Below are 20,792 nucleotides of genomic sequence, written 5' to 3'. Positions count from 1 at the left end.
CTGATGAAATAATACTTAGGATTATGAAGTAACTTTGTTTCAAGATAGAGGAAAAATAAGACAAGATGTTATATTTATAAAAAGTTTTGTTGAATCCATATGGTAGCTGCAAGATGGAATGAGTTCTGTTTCATTACTAAAGAATATAGTTATACTCTGTTTTCTTTGGGAGACCTCTAAGAAGGAATAAAAATATATCTAAGAAGTCTTGATCATGAAATACCAACCCTTATAAATAGTTAAATTTGCTAAGAAAAAAAAAAAAAACCTCAAAAAGGAAAATTGAACCCAGCATACTGTGATGCCGTAACAAGGTTTAATTCTCATAAGTTCATACATTGTTACCTCGTATCTTTGAAAAGTCCTATTTAAAAAAAAAACATGTATGTAAACTGGCTTTTTCGTTTTCTCACCAGAAAAATTACAAAAGTTAAGGTTGTGATTCTCCTCCCGACTTACTTTAACTGCTTATCCCACATTATTCTCCCCTATTGAATCATGTGGCGTGGGCTATCATCATTCAACTTCAGTTTTTTTAAAATTATAAATCGTAGGTATTATGGCACAAATTTATTTTTAAAATAGATATTTGGACTTGACTTTTATTTTGTCCAGAGTGTTAAGAACTTTTTGATTTTTCATTTTGTTTTTAAAAAAATGATGTACCCGATTATATCACTGAAGTTAAGAATTCACCACTATGAAAACTATGACAGACTAAGGAGTAATTTGGAAGTAATATATACACGTCATGTTCAGATTTTGGTTTGGGAAATACATGTTTTAATCTCTTAATTTCTGTGTTTATATTAGCATTTTAATGTTTATTAATTATTTTAACAAAGGTTGTTTTATTCCAACAACTTCCAGGGGAAATTTTAATTCGTATTGAGATATTTAATAGCTGGTTCTGAAATTTGATTACAAAAGCATGAAAATTCTTATTCTCACAGAAAAATTTCCCTTATACAGTAAAGCTGAATATTTAAATCAGGTGGATAATTTATATTCTTAGTAATTAAAACTCAAGTAAGTAACAATTTTAAGATTATTAAACCAAGATAAATTTTGTAGGTAAAAAGTCAGCAGAACTATTAACATAAATTATAACCTGCTTTTTAAAAAAGTGTAATACTAAAGTAACAGTCATAAATATTTTGTCTTTATTTTTTAAGGCAAGAGGTGCAGATGTTCCAGAGATTCCTGGAGATCTTACTCTTAAGACGTGTGGCAGTACAGCCAGTATGAAGGTTAAGCATGTGAAAAAGTGAGTATAACTTTACAGTGGGTTCTAAATGAATTCCTACGAATGGAAATCAGTTCTTTAGTTCTCTTAAAACTCTTATTTAGACTTTTTACAAAAATATGCTGTTGCTGTGCAATTATTAATTCTTAAATTATGATTCAGCAGTCAGTGGAATAGGCCTACAGATTATCCACTCATCTAAAATATACTTTATTTTTGTTCTTGAAGCAACTTATGTCATTTCCCGTTATATTACAGTTGTTTGATAGGAACAGTCTAACCATGTCATTCTTGGTACCCTTAGTGCATGCTCTCATTCATTCAGAAATATCAGCTTTATTGTTTGAGTTATGAGATTATTAGATTTCAGGTTTGCCTTTGAGGAGCATGAAGTAGATGCCAAGAGTTGAGTGTTAAGTGAAATACAGGTTGAGCATCTCTAATGTGAAGCTATGAAATCCAAAGTGCTCCAAAATGTGAAACTTTGAGTGCCAACATGGCAGCACAAATGGGAAATTTCACACCTGACCTTACGTGAGTGTTCGCAGTTAAAATTTTGTTTCATGCACAAAATTATTTAAAATGTTGTATAACACTACCTTCAGGCTCTGTATAAAATGTATATGAAATATAAATGAGTTTTGTGTTTAGACTTGGGTCCCAGCCCCAAGATATCCCATAGATATATGCAAATATTCCAAAATCTGAAAAAATCCGAAATCCAAAATCTGAAAAAATCTGAAATCCAAAACTCTTCTGGTCTCTGTGTCATTTCGAATAAGGGCTATTCATCCTGTACTTGAAGGTAATCAGTTTTAAACAGGAAAACCATCTTTTCACTTGATAGAGTTAGATAGCTATGCTTCATGTGTAAGTAGAGGAAAGACAAGGATAAAAACGTTCATTCTGCGTCCAGGTCCACCACTCCAGGACTGATGGGCTGTGACAACATTCACAGGTAAAATCTAGTTTTGTACTTTGTGTTGGGAATGCTGCTTCTGGTTAGAAGCTGGCTGTTCACAGTTTCCATAACATTTGCCGAAAATAACAGTGTTTCTATGGACATTGATTTGGGTCAAAATTAGGAGATAACGGTGATGCTTTTTTTATTTTTGGTTTTGATCTGTACACCAAATGTAGTACTCATCTGATTCAGTGTATTTTTAAGAGGATTTGTGTGGATGTGTGGCTCATGTGCATGTGCTTACTAAATATTTTTGCTTGCATGAGCTCTTAAACCCATTGTATTTTCCCTTAAACTTAGTAATTTTTACTGTTTCACTATCTTGTTTCTTATTTATTTCATGTGTTTCAGGTTACCCTTCACTAAAGGTCACTTTCCGAAGATGGCTGAATGTGCGCATTTCCATTATGAGAATGTTGAGTTCGGCAGCATACAGGTATATTGAGATATTTCTTACATCTGGAGTTAAGATTTACACATCTACCTTTATATCTACATGCTTATCTATGTATCTGTAATAGATGACACTTTGAAGTAGTTTTTTTTTTAATTGATGTCTTATTGGTTGAGGTAAAATCTTTCTTCTCTTCTGTTGAGAAATACTTGATGTCACGTTGACATATAAAAGTAACCATCACACTAAGATGTATCAGTTAAGGAAAATCAGTCCTGTCCTCCTCCGTTTTCCTATATCATGTCCATATGTCCATGGCTTTGTGTAGTGACTTTCTATTCTGAAATTATGTAACCTTGTCTTAATTAATTGTTCTGAGCTTTAATACTTGGTAGATTAAAGTGTTCTCACTTTATTCTTCTTTTTCAGAAATGTTTTTACTGTTACTGCCTTTGCATTCACATACAAATTATTGAATCTAACTTGACATCAAGCTACATACTTTGCTCTTATTATATCATTGGCAGCGTGATGTCCTTTGTACATTATATATGTATTAATGTGAAAAAACTATTAAAAACTTAAAAAATAGCCAGATTGTGGTTATTTAAAAAATTATATTTCTCCAGGGGAACAAAAGCCACTCTTTACATTGTCTTTCAAAATAGGCTAATAGAAAAAAAAGTCTTGATTTCTACACACAACATGGAGAGGTAGTCCACTTCCTGTCCTTGCCCTAACCACGGTTTCTCCAGAAGAAAACTCCTGAGACATGATTGATTTGTGTCAGTGTGCTACTTTTTGTAATTTTATTTCATAAACAAGTGAGATGAATTTGATCTATAGGATTTATGAAAATGAAGGACATTTCTATTTCAAATAAATTGACAGTTTAAAATAGCACTAGAGATTTATAATGCTGTGACATCAAACAAAGGATATTTTGTTCCATTAGTGTGTATATCCTTGAGATTGCAGTTAACTTGATAAATTTCTTAGGTCAGGAAGAGCTGATTAAGAAAACAGTAATGAGTACATTTTTCATTTTGTGACTGTTAAGCATTTGATATATCTGTTTGAGTGATTTAGTTTACTCAGCTTGCAATCAGGTAAATTATTTTCTACTTAATTTATTTTGCTTTTTTTTTTTTTTTAATCTTTACAAGCGTGAATGAGCTCTTTTGAGAGCAGTAAACACTGTGAGGAGTTTTAGCAAAGTGAAAAGAAATAGGAGGCTAGAGATCTAAGAACAGTCCAAAGAATATTTAAATGTTAACATTATATGAAAGGAAATCTCTAAAGCATCTGATTTAAAATAAAAACAAAACTGTTAATGGTAAACATTGTATAATGAAATAGAAAAAGCACTGGCCTTAGTTCACAAACATAGATTCTAATTTTCTTTTTGCTTCTTAGGAAATTTATGACCTTGGGCAAGTAGCTTGGCCTCTTTGGTTTTATTTCCTTTATGAGGTGAATGAGGTTGTGCTAAATAGTATCATAGTTCTAAGCTTTTATTATTTTGTATTTAAAGAGTTTATAATAGCTGCATTGAAGATGTGGGTAGGGAATAGACAGTTGTTACTCAGCTGCGTTAGGCTTTCCTGAGATTTTGTTAAATGCCTGTTATTAGAGTCCAGTCCTCTTAATTGGAGGACTGTGTCTAATTTTTATGGGGAGAACACATTAGGTAGACTTTCTACCAATGAACAGACCTGTAATCTTCATTTTAGAGGGTCACACCGTGTTTCACTTTCCCCATTGCACTTACTTCAACCCTGTAAAATTCCATTACTCAGGAAGAAGAGGGAAAAAAGATATGACACTAACTCAGTTTGTGACCCTGCATATATGAGGTGTATGAGTGAGATGTTTCAGGATTGTATTGATTGACCAGGAGGCCTGGAGTATGGAAGATAAGGGTGATTCAAAGGAAACCAGCCCAGCTGCACCTTGCCGGTCCACACCAGAATCTTCTTTCTGTGTTGATGGTGCTCTATTTGGCACAGCTCTTCTGCCGAGTTTTGTCCTGCCTCTGTTCTGTGTCTTTGGAGACTGGCCTCTACATACCAGTTTTGCTTGCCTTCTGCTTCTGGATGAATTCTACCCATGTCAGATACTGTCAGGAGGAAAACATTAGTTTTCATTAACTAAGTTGTGTAGCAAAAGAACTATAATAGCATCCTGGCTTGACTTACATGCTTATGTTTTTTATCTTGGGTTGCTGTTGTCTCTTTGGCTAGTATAAGGTTTTACATTTTGATAGACTGATTGAACGCCATTTAAAGAAAAACAAAAACAATAATATTTACCTCTAAACAATCCTACGTTCTATCTGCTACAAGCAGTTAAAGTTCCTATGTCTCAGTTCTTATTCTTTATCATTTTATAAATATCTTGCTTTTTACATAGGTAAATATTAGCACATTTGATTCTAAACATGTTTATGAAAAATGAATCTTTTATTTTCAATATAAGGCTGGAATATGTTCTGAAGAGAAAACAAGTAAGAAAACTTAGTAAAATGTATCAATAATAGATCATCAGTTGTATGCTGGGCAGCTCTAGTATAAACCAGTAGGTTGTTCATACTTTTAGTTGGCCAACTTGGTTGTTGCTTTTTAATATGTACCAATTCTGGGACATTTCTGTAGTGACATACCTTCTCTTTTTTCACTCTGATCTTAGAAATTTCTCTTAGATTTACAGATTTATTGTCTTTATATTTATAGCTCTTTCTTCCCTTCAGACCCTGAAAGTTTATAATTGCAGTTGGCCATCATATCCTAGTATGACAGAGATGTTAACGTCTTCTACATTTAAAAAATCCAGACAAAATAATCTTTAACTTTCTGGCTTTTAGTTCTGGAATGAAATAGTTATTTTTAATCTTATATGTTAGAAATTTCAATGATCAATTTTATTTAGTGTGAAAGACACAGTTTCTTAAAAAACAATTTAGACATAAGTCAGTACTTTTACTGGGTCAGTACTGTCATTACCATATAATGATATGTAATGTACAAAGGACAATTTTATGATCTCTCCTTTGAATTCCAGCCTTGTATATCCAGCTGACTTCTCTGCATCTTCACTTAGATGCCTAATAATACCTCAATCATTGCAGCGTGCCCAGAACAGTCTTTCAGACCTGCTCTTTCTGCTGACTTCCCATCTTGGTAAATAGCAACTCTATCCTTTCAGTTCCTGAGGCCAGCCAAGAACCATGGAGCATCTTGGGCATCTCTCTTTCTGTCAGTCCTCACATCCAGTCCATCAGCAGATTTTTTGGCTCCATCTTTCAAATAAATCCAGGATCTAACCATGTCCACCTGCTTCTCTGCTATCACCTTACACTAAAGCATTGTCTTTGGGGGAGGATTATCTCAATAGCCTTCTATATTTGGCACAGTAGCAAGAATGATTCTTTTCAAATGTAAGTCCAATCATGTCACTTTTTAAAAACTCTCCAGTTAGTTTTCATCTTATTCAGAGTAAAAGCCAGATTTCTGAAACTTTTCTACAAGGATTTACAGAATGTACCCTTACCTTTCTGACCTCGTCTTTCTTCTCTTCCCCTCAGACAGGGTGATCCAGCCACAGTGGCCTCTTTGTTTTCTGCCAGTATGCGCACGCCCTTCTCAGGGCCTTGGTACTTTTTGTTTCCTTTATTTAAAATGCTCTTCTAGGAGAGCCACACACCTTGCTGCCTCCTCTTTTAAAAGTACTTGCTCCAGTGCTCTCTACCCAGACTGCACCTTCCTTAAATAAGATGGCAACCGTAGTCACCAGCATTCCTCATCTCCCTCTCTTTGTTTTATTCTCCTCCGTACCACTTAACACCATTCAGCATGCTAAATATTTTATTATGTATTTTCTTCCCCTCAGCATCTGGAACAGTGGTTGACACATAAAAACTACTCAATAAATATTTGTTTAATGAATAATGGATGAATGAGATGAATGGATGAATGAGTTTATATTTGAAGAAGAGATACAATTGGTTTTTAAAATGCTGTTTTACTATTTTGTTTTTATTAATCGTTTTAAATTTGTTCTTATATGGTAAGAATATATATTCCTTATGAGTGTTTATTTATTATAAAACAAATTATGTAACCATCCTGTTTAAGTCTCAGTTTGGTACCTTCAGTTGTAATGTGTGGTATAGGAGAGAGAATATGCTGAGGAGAAAGGTGCTGGTGTGGTGTAGAATGGGTATGACCAGCTGGTGCAGTTAGCCTTGGTCTTGCTTTCCTTATCTTCACACTGAAAAGGAAGTACGGTCCCTAGATACCCTAGAATACTAGGTGACAGCTAATGTTCCTTCAAGGTAAGAAATTGTAGATGAACTATGAGTTCTGACTGAAGTTGTGATAAGGTGAAGAGGAACAGAGATGTAACAGCATAGGGGAGGAGAGGTTGTACCATGCCATGTTCTTATTTTAGTCTACTTCCATGGAGCTTGAATAAGCTATTAATATCTGTAAAAATTAGTACAGATAATTGCTCATGTCATAGAAGTAGCTTGTTGAAACATCTTTATATTCTTGAGACACATTATGCTGAGTTATATATATATTTAAAAATAAATTCCTTTTTTACACTCTGCTAAGATTTTATAATTTCTGCATCTATGTTTATTGGTGAAGTTAACCTGTGTGCTATACTTGTCCCACTATCTTAAGTCTAGGGAATTTCTGATCCCCTATCCCATTCTCCACCCCTTTTAAATAAATGCACTGGAATAGTTTGTGTAAATGGGAATTACCTGTTCTTTGAAGGGTTAGTAGAATTTTCCTGTTAAAACCTTTTGAAACTGGTTCCCAATTGGGAACTTAATCTTTACCATCTTTACTTACCATTTCAACTTATGATTTGATTATTGCTCTTTAGGTTCTTTTGTATCTCCTTAGATCGATTTTTATCATTTATATTTTCTTAAAAATTGTTCATTTAATGTAGCTTTTTAAATTCATGGATTATAAGTTGTACACAAGATATTATTAAATCTTGGTCTTATCAAGGAACCAGCTTATGGTTTTACTGATCAGCCAAATTTTTTTTCTTTATTTTTCATACCGATAATTTCTAAGCATAACTTTCCTTTTGTTTCTTGAATTGAAAGTTCAGTTTTTCTTATATTTTTTCTTCTAGAAAAGAGTTGAGAATAATGTGTATTGTCTACTAGGATTTGCCTCTCAAAAACTAGCTTTGTCATAAACCAACTTTGTCAAATATTATTATTACACTACATATACTACTTAATCTCTCCTTTAGAGAAATAGAATGCAACAGGTATTGTTAATGATTCATTTGTTTTTAGATATTAATTTTTAATAAGTGCATTTAAGTTTGGATATTTTCCTGTGGATAGTACTTTGGCCAAATTCTACAGGTTTTGATTCATAACTGTCTTATGTTTAGTTTAGAGAAATTCAAATTTCAAAAAAAGGATAAACAATTATTAGAAGGGGCTTTTGTTTTAAGTAAAGCCACATGTAATTTAAAATTCTGCAGATTTATTGTTACTGCACTTATTTACCCTGTTGTATTATTCTGCAGTCCAAAAACAAAGATTAATTCACATTTCACAAAATATTTTTCAGTAAGAAGGGGGTGAAAAAAATCTCTTGTAACACGCTAAGAAATGACCGGTGTATTGGGCCTAATCAGTTTGTGGCAGCACTGTTCCTGTTGTGCTTTGTGTTGTACCGCCATCTAGTGTGTAGGGTGGTAAAAGGATATGTTTGATTTATATTTTCTTTATCATTTGGTTATCTGAAGTTATCACTTGATCTGTTTCTTTTTATCCAATTTCATACAAAACATTAAGTTAAATTAACCTGAGTGGTAGAGTTTGGGTTTTTGTATAAATAAGGAATAGGAAAAGTATGAATTTAATATCTGTGCCTTGAGCTTTCTGTACGCAAGCTGCCTGCAAGGGGCTTGAAAATGCTGTCGTGGCTTTCTATCATTACATGCATTTCTGCCTTGATGCTGGGAATGCGGAAAAAAGTAGTAAAGTTTGACCTGAGTGTAGGAATATTGAAGGGTAATAATACAAAAAATTTTAAAAGCCTAAAGTTTCATTTAAAAAGTAGTAATCAGAATTATATAAAAATACAAGCCAATATTTATTGAATGTTTTGTCTGAGCCAGGCATTATATCAAATACTGTTTCCACATTGTCTCAATTATGCTCCACACAATTTCAGGTGCAGAAATTTAGGTAAAAAGAGTTTAAGAACTTAAGTTTTTAAACTGTTTTGGGGACTATATTTCAATCAAGGCGGTCTGACGCTAGAGCCATTCTGCATGTTCTTTTGTACTGCTAGAAAAGAATAGACTGACTCAACTAATATTTTAACAAAAAGGAATAAATGATGGTTCTGGAATATCTCGCATCTTTAATGTAGTCGAAGGTTAAAAAGTATGATACATAATATTGCAGTGTAACCTTAAGTAATTTCCAGTGTGATCTTAAGTAAATTCTTAGTGTCTCTGGTCGTCAGTTTCCTCATTTGTAAAATAGAAATAAATGTATCTATTCTAACTATATCATAAAGCATTATGGGAATTAAGTGACATAATAATTGTGCAGTACATTTTAAAGGGGTTTAGAGAAAGGCAAAAGTTCTAGGGAAGCACTTAGGTAAAGTTAAATAATCATCTTTAAGATCTGGAAAGTCATACTTGTCCCGATGACCCAAGGACAGTGTTGTCAGGATTGAGGCAGTGGATACTGACTTTACCTGAGCACTTCCTATCAGTTAAGCTTTCATCATTAATAAAAATAAATTAATGAAAAGGTTATCTCTCCCCATTTTGTTAAGACACTTGCAGTTTGAAAAATTAACTTGTACATATTTTCAGTTTAAAAAAATCTTATACAGAAGTACTGTTACTACATGTGTAATCATTTGAAATAAAAGCCATGGTAATTTTATTCTCACCCTGGCCACAAAGTTTAGTTTTCCTCAAAAGAAATAAAAATCTTAGCCTTACTTTTCTGCATGTTCTGCAGTATACTCCCTCTTATACAAGGAAATCATTGTCCTTTCAGGGGAGGATTTGAAATGAAATGTTCAGATAGTGAGTTACCAGTTCCACTGTCATCTAAGTACTGGATTTTCACTGTATCTCATTTGAGATTATTCAGTCCAAGAATTAGATGTGTAAAAGTGGTTGGACTGTGAAAAAATATAGCTATAGTGGAGTCAGCTATAATTTACAGGCAGTTTACTTATAGTATTGTTGAATCTGAAACTGTGAAGAGTCTGAGATGTTTTCCTACTAGTAAGCTAATGAGTTGACTTGCCACAATTACAGACACACTACACATTCTCACTCTTTTTCTCTTTCTCTGTCTCTCTGTATCCTCCCTTTTCCCCAGCAGAAACATGAAGTCTCTGGACCAGAAATCAAGCCCATGTTTACTTGAAAAGTAACTTATGTTGGTTCCCTAGGCCCTAGTTCTCCATAAAGTGATGTGGTGACAAGGAGAGATATCCTGTGTTTACAAGTGGGATTTGGTACCACAAGAGAACTCTGCACTTATGAAACTTGAAGCTTATACAGGATAGCTGGTATTCTTGCCCATTCTCCTTTTTCGAGATGGAGAGAGAGAGACCTTTGCTCTGGAATGTAAACAAAATCTCTGGGAAAAAGAAGCAAAGATCTGTTTTTCACAAATACCCTGGAATGTAAACATGGCTTGGGGGAGAGAGAGAACTTTTATCTATGGAGGGCTCCATCTTTAGGGTTACTGGGTTAAGTTCAGTCCCTTAGCCGAGGTGCCAGTGCTCTTTGCTTAGAAAGCCCCGACCATGCTGAAATGTGAAAATATTTATGAAGCAGTTTCCTGACAAGTATATGTTCTTGAGTAAGCATCAGTAAGATGAGGGCTGTGATTCTGCTGTTGTGTTATTTGGTCTCATTTTCCATGTATTCTTCATATGGTGGGCATCACAGTGAACTGATGGTGATTCTAGTGTTTAAAGATGAGCACATCCGTTACTTTATCTGATATTCAGCTGAGAAAACAGTGCTCTATTCCCATTCTGGAAAGAAAAACTGTTAGGTCTGTTAAGATGCTTGTAGGTCTCTAGCTTTTTCCTGGTAAATCTGAAGGGTAATTTTGCCTTTTATTGATTTTTGCCTTATGTGCTGGAATTAGAACTTATTTCACTTATTAACCATGTAAGATGTAATTCTACTGTAGAATTATTCTTCCTCTTGGCATCCTGAACTCAGTAGTTTTAAAGTAGTATTTTCAGTGTCAAATACTAGGAGGTTGAAGGTAGGGTGGGTGGACCACATAGTATTATACAACAGAAATCATTTTTTTTATGTCTCCACGTCTGCTACACAGGCTGTGAGGTGAAAGAAAACTTGTTTACAAACCCCATAGGTATGACACGTGAAATTGCAGCCATTATAGAACTATAAAAGATGAATAAAAGAAAAGAACTCTTTCTGTGTCCCATTTGCAATCTGTTGATTAGGCTTTGGTGAATGGTTTCTTCTGTGGGTGGGTGGTATGTTTTTACCCTGTTCTATGCTACTGATTTCCATTCTCCATATGGAGAAAGAACTTTTCTGAACATTTGAAGACTTGCTGAATAGAGTTGTATTTTTAAAGATCCTAACAACACTAATTGTAATTGGTTTCCATGGTGATGGAAAAGTGAACTCAATACAGGAAAAATAACTCCAAAGATAGATTTGGAAGAAATTTAGAAATATGGGATTTGGAAATCCTGTTTGCCATTTCTAATAGATGAAGGACTGAAATATTAAATTGAGAAGTGAAAATTATTTAAATCACTGAGTTGATGTCATAAATTTCTACAGGCAAATATAGTTCGGTCCTTCATAGTGTATAGTCTTTGTACATGTAGTTCAGGTACTGCATAAAATACATTAATATTCAGATGTGTATAGGGTGTATTAAAACCCACAGTTCTCTTAGGATAGTTTTATTGAATATCTTGTATGTGCTAGCCACCTATGTGAGTACCACTGATGAAGTAGATAATCTTTCCTCAGAGAAAACAAGTAATATACCAATAAGTTTAAGAGAAAAACAATGTTATAAACGTTGTAAAAGTGCTTGTAGGTATTCAGTGGCGAGAGAGATTATGTCATGTGACATTCAAAAGTCTTCACCTTTATTGAAGATTGAATAGAATTTGGATATGCAGAGATAGAGGTGAAGAACCCTCAGCCAAGGAAAAATAGTACAGACAAAGGTACTTGTGTTTTCATTGTTCAACTCCCTCTTATAAGTGAGACCGTCAATTACCTTCTTAGTAAGAACTGAGAAAGCATTGCAGGATTTTGAGAAGAGAGTACGATGATCAATGTGTGATGGAGATGGAGAGAGACCATTTAAAATACCATTGTAATTATCCAGATGTAAGGAGGCCTAGAACCAGGGAAGTAGCAGTGGTAAGTAGGAAAAAAGGGGATGACTGTAAGAGATAAGTTTTAGGAGACGTGAGAGATTAAAGAATCAAAGGTGAAAGATGAGACCTTGAGCCTGGAAATGTAAAAAGAGAGCATGTGTGGAAAGGAAGAGAAGTAGCAGAATCTAGGGTGATTAGGTTGGTCAGCTGGGTGAATAGCAGTACAGTTTGTTTGTTTTGTGAATTCAGGAAGAGGAGAATATGTGAGGAAAGATGAAGAATTCAGTTTTGAAACTAAGCACCATATTTCAGGGAGAAGACAATGTTTGTTTATTCATTAAATACATAGTGATCCCTACTTAAATCTCAGGTACAGTTAACCCTTGAACAACATGGGTTTGAACTATATGAGTCCACTCATATGTGAATTTTAAAAAATAAATATATTGGAAATTTTTTTAGAGTTTTGCAGCAATTCGAAAACACTTGCAGATGAACCATGCAGCCTAGAAATTTGGAAAAAAACTAAGAAAAAGGTATGTCATGAATGCAAAATATATATATAAATACTAGTCTATTTTATAACTTACTACCATAAAATACACAAATATATCATCAAAAGTTAAAATTTATCAAGACTTACATAAACACAGACTGAACATGGTGCAATTCCTAATCAAGAGGAATGTAAACAAACATAAAGGTGCAGTATTAAATTATAACCATACAATTTAATGTAGTACATACTGTACTACTGTAATAATTTTGTAGCCACATCCTGTTGCTATCGTGAATTCAGGTGTTACAAGGATCCACTTAAAGCACTGTGTGATGCTTAATCATCTCTGTATATGCATTGTGTATTGCAGTAAAAAGTGATGTCTTATGGTTCTTCCATACTTTTCATTGTATTTGGTGCAATACCATAAACCTTGAATAACACCACGAGACTCATACAAAATGCTACTAGTGGTGCTGGAAATGCTCCCAAGAAGCAGAGAAAAGTCATGACATTGTAATAAGAAGTAGAATTGCTTGTTATGAACTATAAATGAGGTCTACAGCCACATTTGCTTGCCATTTCAGTCTGTTGTAAGGACTATTATTTTTTAAAAAAGAAAATTAATGAAGCTGTTATTGCAGCTATACCAGTAGGTGTGAACATCTTGCACTTTTTATGAAATACCTTTTTATCTCATATTGAAAATGCAGCTTTTATGTTGGTGCAGGATTGCTATAAGAAGGGCATACTTACAGACTATAATATGATTTGAGAAAAGCAGTCATTTGCTTTCGATTTGTATTTTGATCTATATTTTGACAATGTAAAAGGAAGGTGAAGAGTCTAAAGCTGGAGAATTTAATGCCAGCAAAGGATGGTTTGGTAATTTTAGAAAGAGGTTGGCTTTAAAAATGTCAGGGTAACAGGAGAACCTGCTTCTGTCACCCAAGAGGCAGCAAATGAGTTCCGAGATACCATTAAGAAAATCACTGAGAAGAAAGGATATCTGCATGGAAAGTTTTTAATGTACCATGAAGCAGCCAAATATTTGAATTTTTGGTGTCCCAGAAGGCGAAGAGAAAGTGAAAGGGATAGAAAACTAATTAAAAAAAAAAAACGAACTGAAACTTTCTAGTTTTAGCAGGAGATTTAGATATGCAGATATAGGAAGCTCAGAAATTCCCAAATAGATACAATTCAAAGAGGCCAAGGCACATCATAGTAAAACTGACAAAAGTGAAAGACAAGAATTCTGAAAACAGCTAGAGAAAAGCATCTAGTCACTTGTAAAGGAACCTCCCTCAGTTCCATCAGACTAATGGTGAATTTTTTTTTTTTTTTTTTGAGACAGACTCTTGCTCTGCACTCAGGCTAGAGTACAGTGGTGCAATCTTGGCTCACTGCAACCTCTGCCTCCTGGGTTCAGACAATTCTGTCTCAGCCTCCCGAGTAGCTGGGACTACAGGTGCAAGACACCACGTCTGGCTAAATTTTGTATTTTTACTAGAGATGGGGTTTCACCTTATTGATCAGGCTGGTCTTGAACTCCTGACCTCAGGTGATCCACCCGCCTCGGCCTCCCAAAGTGCTGGGATTACAGGTGTGAACCACTGTACCCAGCCAACTAATGGTGAATTTCTAAGCAAAACCCTTACAGGCTAAGAGAGAATGGGATGATACACTCAAAGTGTTGAAAGAAAGAAAACTGCCAGCCAAGTATACTATACTCAGTTTATTTCTCCTTCATAAATGATATGCAAGAGATAGAGGTGAAGAACCTCCCCATAAATAAAGGAGAAATACAGTCTTTCCCAGAGAGGCAAAAGCTGAGGGAATTCATTCCTGCTAGACTGTATCTCCAGGAAATGCTTAATTTAAGGGAGTCCTACACCTGGAAGCAAAAGGATGATACCTACTGTCATGGAAACATACAGAAGTATAAAGCCCACTGGTAGAACAAACACACAAATAAGGAAAGGAAAGGACTCAAATCTTAACCACTGCGGAAAACCACAAAACCACAATGATAAACAGAAAAAGAGAAAGAATAAAGGATATGCAAAACAACCAGAAATCAGTTAATAAAATGACAGGAATAAGCCCTCACATATCAGTAACAACCTGGAATGTAAACAGATTAAATTCCTATATATCTTCCAAAAGATATAGACTGGCTGAATGGATAAAAAACAAACACACAAAAAAACCCATGATCCAACTATATGCTGCCTACAAGAAACTCATCTCACCTGTAAGATGTATATAGGCCAGGTGCAGTGCATCACTGGAAGCCAAGAGTTTGAGACCAGCCTGAGCAACAAAGTGAGACCCTGTCTCTGTGAAATTAAAAAAAAAAAAAAACTATCTAGGCGCAGTGGTGTGCACCTGTAGTCCCAGCTACTTGGGTGGTTGAGGCAGTAGGATCACTTGAGACAAGGAGTTCGAGCCTACAGTGAGGTATGATCATGCCACTGCAGTGCAACCTGGGTGACAGAGTAAGACCCTGTTTCATAAAACAAAAACATATAGACTGAATATAAAGGGATGGGAAAAGATACACCATGCAAACAGAAACCAAAAGTGAGTAGGAGTAGCTATACTTATATCAGATAAAACATACTTTGAGTCATAAATAGTAAAAAGAGACAAAGAAGGTCATTTAATAATGATAAAGGGAGAAATAGACTCCAATACAGTAATAGTGGGGGATTTGAACACACTATCAGCATTAGACAGACCATCTACCCAGAAAATTAACAAAAACACATTGGATTTAAACTATACATCAGACCAAATGCACCTAACAGATATTTACAAAGTTTTCATCCAGTTGCTGTAGAATACACCTCATCAGCACATGGAACATTCTTCAGAATACACCATATGTTAGGACACGAAACAAGTCTCAACAAATCAAAAAGCGTTGAAATCATATCTAGTATCTTCTCAGACCACAAATGGAATAAAACTATAAATCAGTAACAAGAGGAGCTTTGGAAATTGTGCAACTACTTGGAAATTAAACAATATGCTCCTGAATGACCATTGGGTTAAGGAAGAAATTAGAGAGTAAATAAAAAGATTTTTTGAAGCAAATGAAAATGGAAACAGCATTTCAAATCTTATGGGATACATCAGGGCAATGCAATGAGGAAAGTTTATAACAATAAACACCTATATCAAAAGAAGTAGAAAGACTTCAAATAAACAATCTAATGGTGCACCTCAAGGAAGTAGAAAAGCAAGAACAAATCGAACCCAAAATGAATAGAAGGAAAGAAATAAAGATCAGGGCAGAACTAAATAAAATGGAGACTAAAAAAAATACAAATGATCAACAAAATTAAAAGTTTTTTTTTTTTTTGAAAAGATAAGCAAAATTGGCAAACTGCTACTTAGGTTAACCAAGAAGAAAAAGAACACCCAAATAAACAAAATTACAAATGAAAAATAGACATTGGCCAGGCATGGTGGCTCATGCCTGTAATCCCAGCTCTGTGGGAGGCCAAGGCAGACAGATCACTTTAGGCCAGGAGTTTTGAGACCAGCCTGGCCAACCTGGTGAAACCCCATCTCTACTAAAAATACAAAAATTAGCCAGGCGTAATGGCGTGTGCCATAGTCCCTGCTCCTTGGTAGGCTGAGATAGGAGAATCGCTTGAACCCAGGAAGCAGAAGTTGTGGTGAGCCAAGATCACGCGCTACTGCACTCCAGCGTGGGCAACAGAGTGTGACTCTGTCTCAAAAAAAGAAAGGAAAAAAAAAGAAAAATAGACATTACAATGGATGCTACAGAAATACAAAAGGTCATGAGACTGTCATGAACAACTATACAGCAAGAAGCTGGAAGACCAAGAAGAAATGGATAAATTTCTGGGCACGTGCAGCCTACTAAAATTGAATCAGGAAGACTTAGAAAACCTGAACATACCAATAAGGAGTATTGAGATTGAATTAATAACAAAAAGTCTTCTAACAATGAAAGTCTCAGGAACGGATGGCTTCACTGCCGATTTCTACCAAGCTTACAAAGAACTAACATCATTCTCCTCAAACTATTTCAAGGAATTGAAGAGGAGAGAATTCTCCCTAACTCATTCTATGAGGCCAGCATTAGCATAACACCAAAATCAGAAAACTACAGATCAATATCCCTGATAAACATAGATGCAAAAATACTTAACAAAGTACTTGCAAACTGAATCCAACAGCACATCAAAAAATAAGACACCATGATCATGTGGGATTTATTTCAGGGATGCAAAGGTGTTTTGACATACACAAATCAACAAACACGATACATCACATCAGCTGACTGAAAGACAAAAACCATCGTTGCCTCTCAAAGACACAGAAAAAAATGGACAGATTCAACAATCCTTCGTGATAAAAATTCTCAACAAACCAGACATAGAAGGAACATACTTCAACATAATAAAGGTCATATATGACAGACCAACACCTAACATCATACTGGATGGGGAAAAGATGAAAGCCTTTCCTCTAAGAATGGAAACAAGACAAGGATGCCCTGTTTTCCACTCCTATTCAACATAGTATTGGAATTCATAGCCAGAGCCATCAGGCAAGAGAAAAATTAAAAAGCATCCAAATTGGAAAAGAGGAAGTTAAATTGTGCCTCTTTGCAAATATGATCTTACATTAAGAAAAACCTTAAAGACTTCACAAAAAACTTTTTGATCTGATAAATAAATTCAGTGAATTTGCAGATACAAAATCAACATACAAAAATCAGTAATATTTCTATATAGCAGTAACGAAATAGCTGAAAATGAAAAGAAGAAGGCAATCTTATTTACAATAACTAAACAAAAAACCTAGGAATAAGTTTAACCAAGAAAGTGAAAGATTTCTACAAGTAAACCTATGTAACACCGATGAATGAAATTGAAGAGGACACAAACAAATGGAGACATCCCATGCTCATGGATTAGAAGAACTAATGTTAAAATGACCATACTGTCCAAAGCAATTTATAGATTCAATACAAGGTCTATGAAAATACCAATGTCATTTTTCACATAAATAGAAAAAACAGTCCTAAAATTTATATGGAACCAAAAAAGAGCCTGAATAGCCAGTGAAATCCTTAGCAAAAAGAACAATGCTGGAGACATCACACTACCTGTCTTCAAAATATGACAAGGGCATTGTAACCTGAAAAGAATGGTATTGGTATAAAAACAACATGTAGAGTAATGGAACAGAATATAAAACCCAGAAAGAAATCCATGTGTTTACAGCAAACTTTTTTTTATAAAGTTGCCAAAAATATACATTGACAAAGGACACACCCTCTTCAATAAATGTTGCTGGGAAAAGTGGATGTCCACATGTTGAAGAATGAAACTAGACCACTATCTCTCATCATATAAAACAATCAACCAAAGATGGATTCAGAACTTAAACGTAAGACCTGAATCTATAAAACTACTAGAAGAAAACAGGGGAAACACTTCTGGATATTGGTCTTGGCAAAGATTTTATGGCTAAGACCTAAGCACGGGCAACAGAAACAAAAATAGACAAATGAGACTGTATTAAACTAAGAACCTTTTGCACAGCAAGGAAACAATCGACAGAGTCTCTGAAGAGACAATTGGTGGAGTGGGAGGAAATATTTGTAAATGATACCCCACAAGGGAGTTATACAAGGAATTCAAACAAATCAACAGCAAAAACAAAAACCAAAAAATAAAAAACACAAATCTCATTAAAAAGTGAGCAAAGGATAAGAATAGAGTTCTCAAAGAAGATATACAAATGGCCAACAGATACATGAAGAATACTCAACATCACTAATCATCAGGGAAAGACAAATCAAAAACCACAATGAGTTATATTATCTTACTTCTGTTAGAATGGCTATTTTTTAATAGAAAAAATAGTAGATGCCAGTGAGTATGCAGAGAAAAGGGACCTCTTAAACACTGTTATCAGGAATGTAAGTGAGTACAAGCACTATTTAAAACAGTATGGAGATTTCTCAAAAAACTACTGCATATGTATCTAAAGGAAAGTAAATCAGTGTATCGAATTGATACCCACATTCCCATGTTTATTGCAGCACTATTTACAATAACAAAGATGTGGAATCAACTCACGTGTCTCTCCACAGACGAATGGTTAAAGTATATATATATATGCAATCAAATACTGTTTGGCCACAAAAGAATGAAATTGTGTCGTTTGCAGCAACATGGATGGAACTGAAGGTCATCATGTGAAGTGAAATAATCTAGCCACAGAAAGACAAATATTGCATATTCTCACTTACATGTGGGATCTAAAAAACTTGATCTAATGGAGGTACAGAGTAGAATAACAGTCTGAGAAGGGGCACCATGATGAAGAAGTTTGATTACTGGGAAGAAACATGCAGTTAGATAGAAGGTGTAAGTTATAATGTTCAATACCAGAGTAGGATGACTATAGTTAACAACCATGTATGTATATTTTAAAGTAGCCAAAAGAGAGATCTTGAAATGTTTCCAGTACATAAAAATGGTAATACTTAACGTGATGGAAAGCCCAAATACCCTGATTTGATAGTGACGCTTTCTGTGCTTATAACAAAATATCACGTGTAACTTACAAATATGTAAAATATTATGTATCAATTTAAAAATTGTGCATTCAAAGACACTATCAAGACAGTGAAAAGAACCCACTGAATGGGAATAAGGCAAGTCATATATCTGAAGCAAATTAAATGTAGAACTGTTACAACTCAACAACAAAATATCAACAACCCACTTCACAAATCAGCAAAGGGCTTGAGCAGATATTTTTCCAAAGAAGATATGGAGGTGATCAACAAACATATGAAAATATTCTGGCCTATATATTATTGAAAGGTCATATTGAACTCAGTTAGTGCTTTTGTAGAACTGCCTATTTCTCCCTTCACTTCTGTCATGTTTGCTTTATATGTTTTGGTGCTCTTTTGCTTGGTGCCTCCGTGTTTACCATTGTTGTATGTTCTCGATGAATTTTCTCATCTCATCAATATATAATGTTCATTTTTGTCCTAATGTCTATTTTGTCTGGTATTAGTATAGCTACCCACATCTTTTTGGTTATCATCTACATGGAATATAATTTTCCATCTTTTCATTTTCAACATATTTGTATCTTTGGATCTAAAGTGAGTCTCTTGTAGAAAGCAAGTAGTTGGATTGTGTCTATTTTTAATCCGTTCTCCATCTCTGCCTTATGATTGTAGAGTTTACTCTGTTTACGTTTGTAGTAATTACTCTTAAGAAAGGACTTATGCAATTTTGCTGTTTGTTTTCGATATGTCTTATAGTTTTTGCCCCCATTTTCGCTGTTACTGCCTTCTTTCTTATTTAATTGAATTAGTGACGTTTTGATTCTCTTCTCATTTTTTCCTGTGTACATGTTATATGGCTGTTCTCTTTATGGTTACCACAGTGATTACATAGAACATCTTAAAATTGTAACAGTTTATTTTGAATTTATGCCAACTTAACTTCAATTCCATACAGGAGCTCTACTTTTTTTTTTTTTTTGAAACAGAGTTTTGGTTTTATTGCCCAGGCTGGAGTGCAATGTTGTGATCTCGGTTCACTGCAACCTCCACCTCCTGGGTTCAAGCAGTTCTCCTGCCTCAGCCTCCCAAGTAGCTGGGATTACAGGCATGCGCCACCACATCTGGCTAATTTTGTATTTTTAGTAGAGACGGGGTTTCTCCATGTTGGTCAGGCTGGTCTTGAACTCCTGACCTCAGGCGATCCGCCTGCTGCGGCCTCCCTAAGTGCTGGGATTACAGGCATGAGCCTCCATGTCCGGCGCAAAATCTCTACTTTTATACAGCTCAATCGCCATCATTAAGTTATTGATGTCACAGATTACATCTTTACATATCATGTGTCCAATAACATACATTTATGCATGTGTCTTTTAAATAACATAGAAAGCAAAAAGTGGGGTTCTAAACCAGAGTTTCAGTATTACTGGTGTGTGTTTGCCCATGTATTAACCTTAACTGGAGATCTTTTTATTTTCATATGGCTTCAAGTTAGTGTCCAGTGTCCTTTTACATCAATGTTAAGAACTTTGTTTAGCCTTTCTTGTGGGGTAGGTCTAGTGCTGGTCAGCTCTTTCAGTTCTGTTTTTTGGGGGAAATCTGTGAATGTCTTAATTTGTCCTTTATTTTTGAAGGATAGTTTTTCTGGATATAGGATTTTTAGTTGAGTAGGCTTTTCTTTCAGCATTTTAAATGTATCATCCCT

General features: G+C 34.7%; 1 protein-coding gene across 3 annotated transcripts in view; it reads left to right on the top strand.

Annotated features, from left to right (window-relative positions):
- ARHGAP32 (Rho GTPase activating protein 32) overlaps positions 1 to 20,792 on the top strand; it is a 309,513-nt gene that overhangs the window by 148,657 nt on the left and 140,064 nt on the right. For 2 of the 3 annotated variants that reach the window (XM_032167875.3, XM_058447061.1), the window contains exons 3-5: positions 1,176 to 1,267; positions 2,163 to 2,204; positions 2,562 to 2,646. In XM_032167875.3, the coding sequence (XP_032023766.1) occupies positions 1,176 to 1,267; positions 2,163 to 2,204; positions 2,562 to 2,646 (219 nt within the window). The remainder of the gene's footprint in view (positions 1 to 1,175; positions 1,268 to 2,162; positions 2,205 to 2,561; positions 2,647 to 20,792) is intronic. The other variant, XM_032167877.3, reaches the window with a different exon arrangement.

Source organism: Hylobates moloch, unplaced genomic scaffold (genome assembly GCF_009828535.3).
Source record: "Hylobates moloch isolate HMO894 unplaced genomic scaffold, HMol_V3 SCAFFOLD_11, whole genome shotgun sequence".
Lineage (NCBI taxonomy): Eukaryota > Metazoa > Chordata > Mammalia > Primates > Hylobatidae > Hylobates > Hylobates moloch.
The sequence above is the reverse complement of the archived record's forward strand: the minus strand, read 5'-3'. Positions and strand labels throughout refer to the sequence as shown.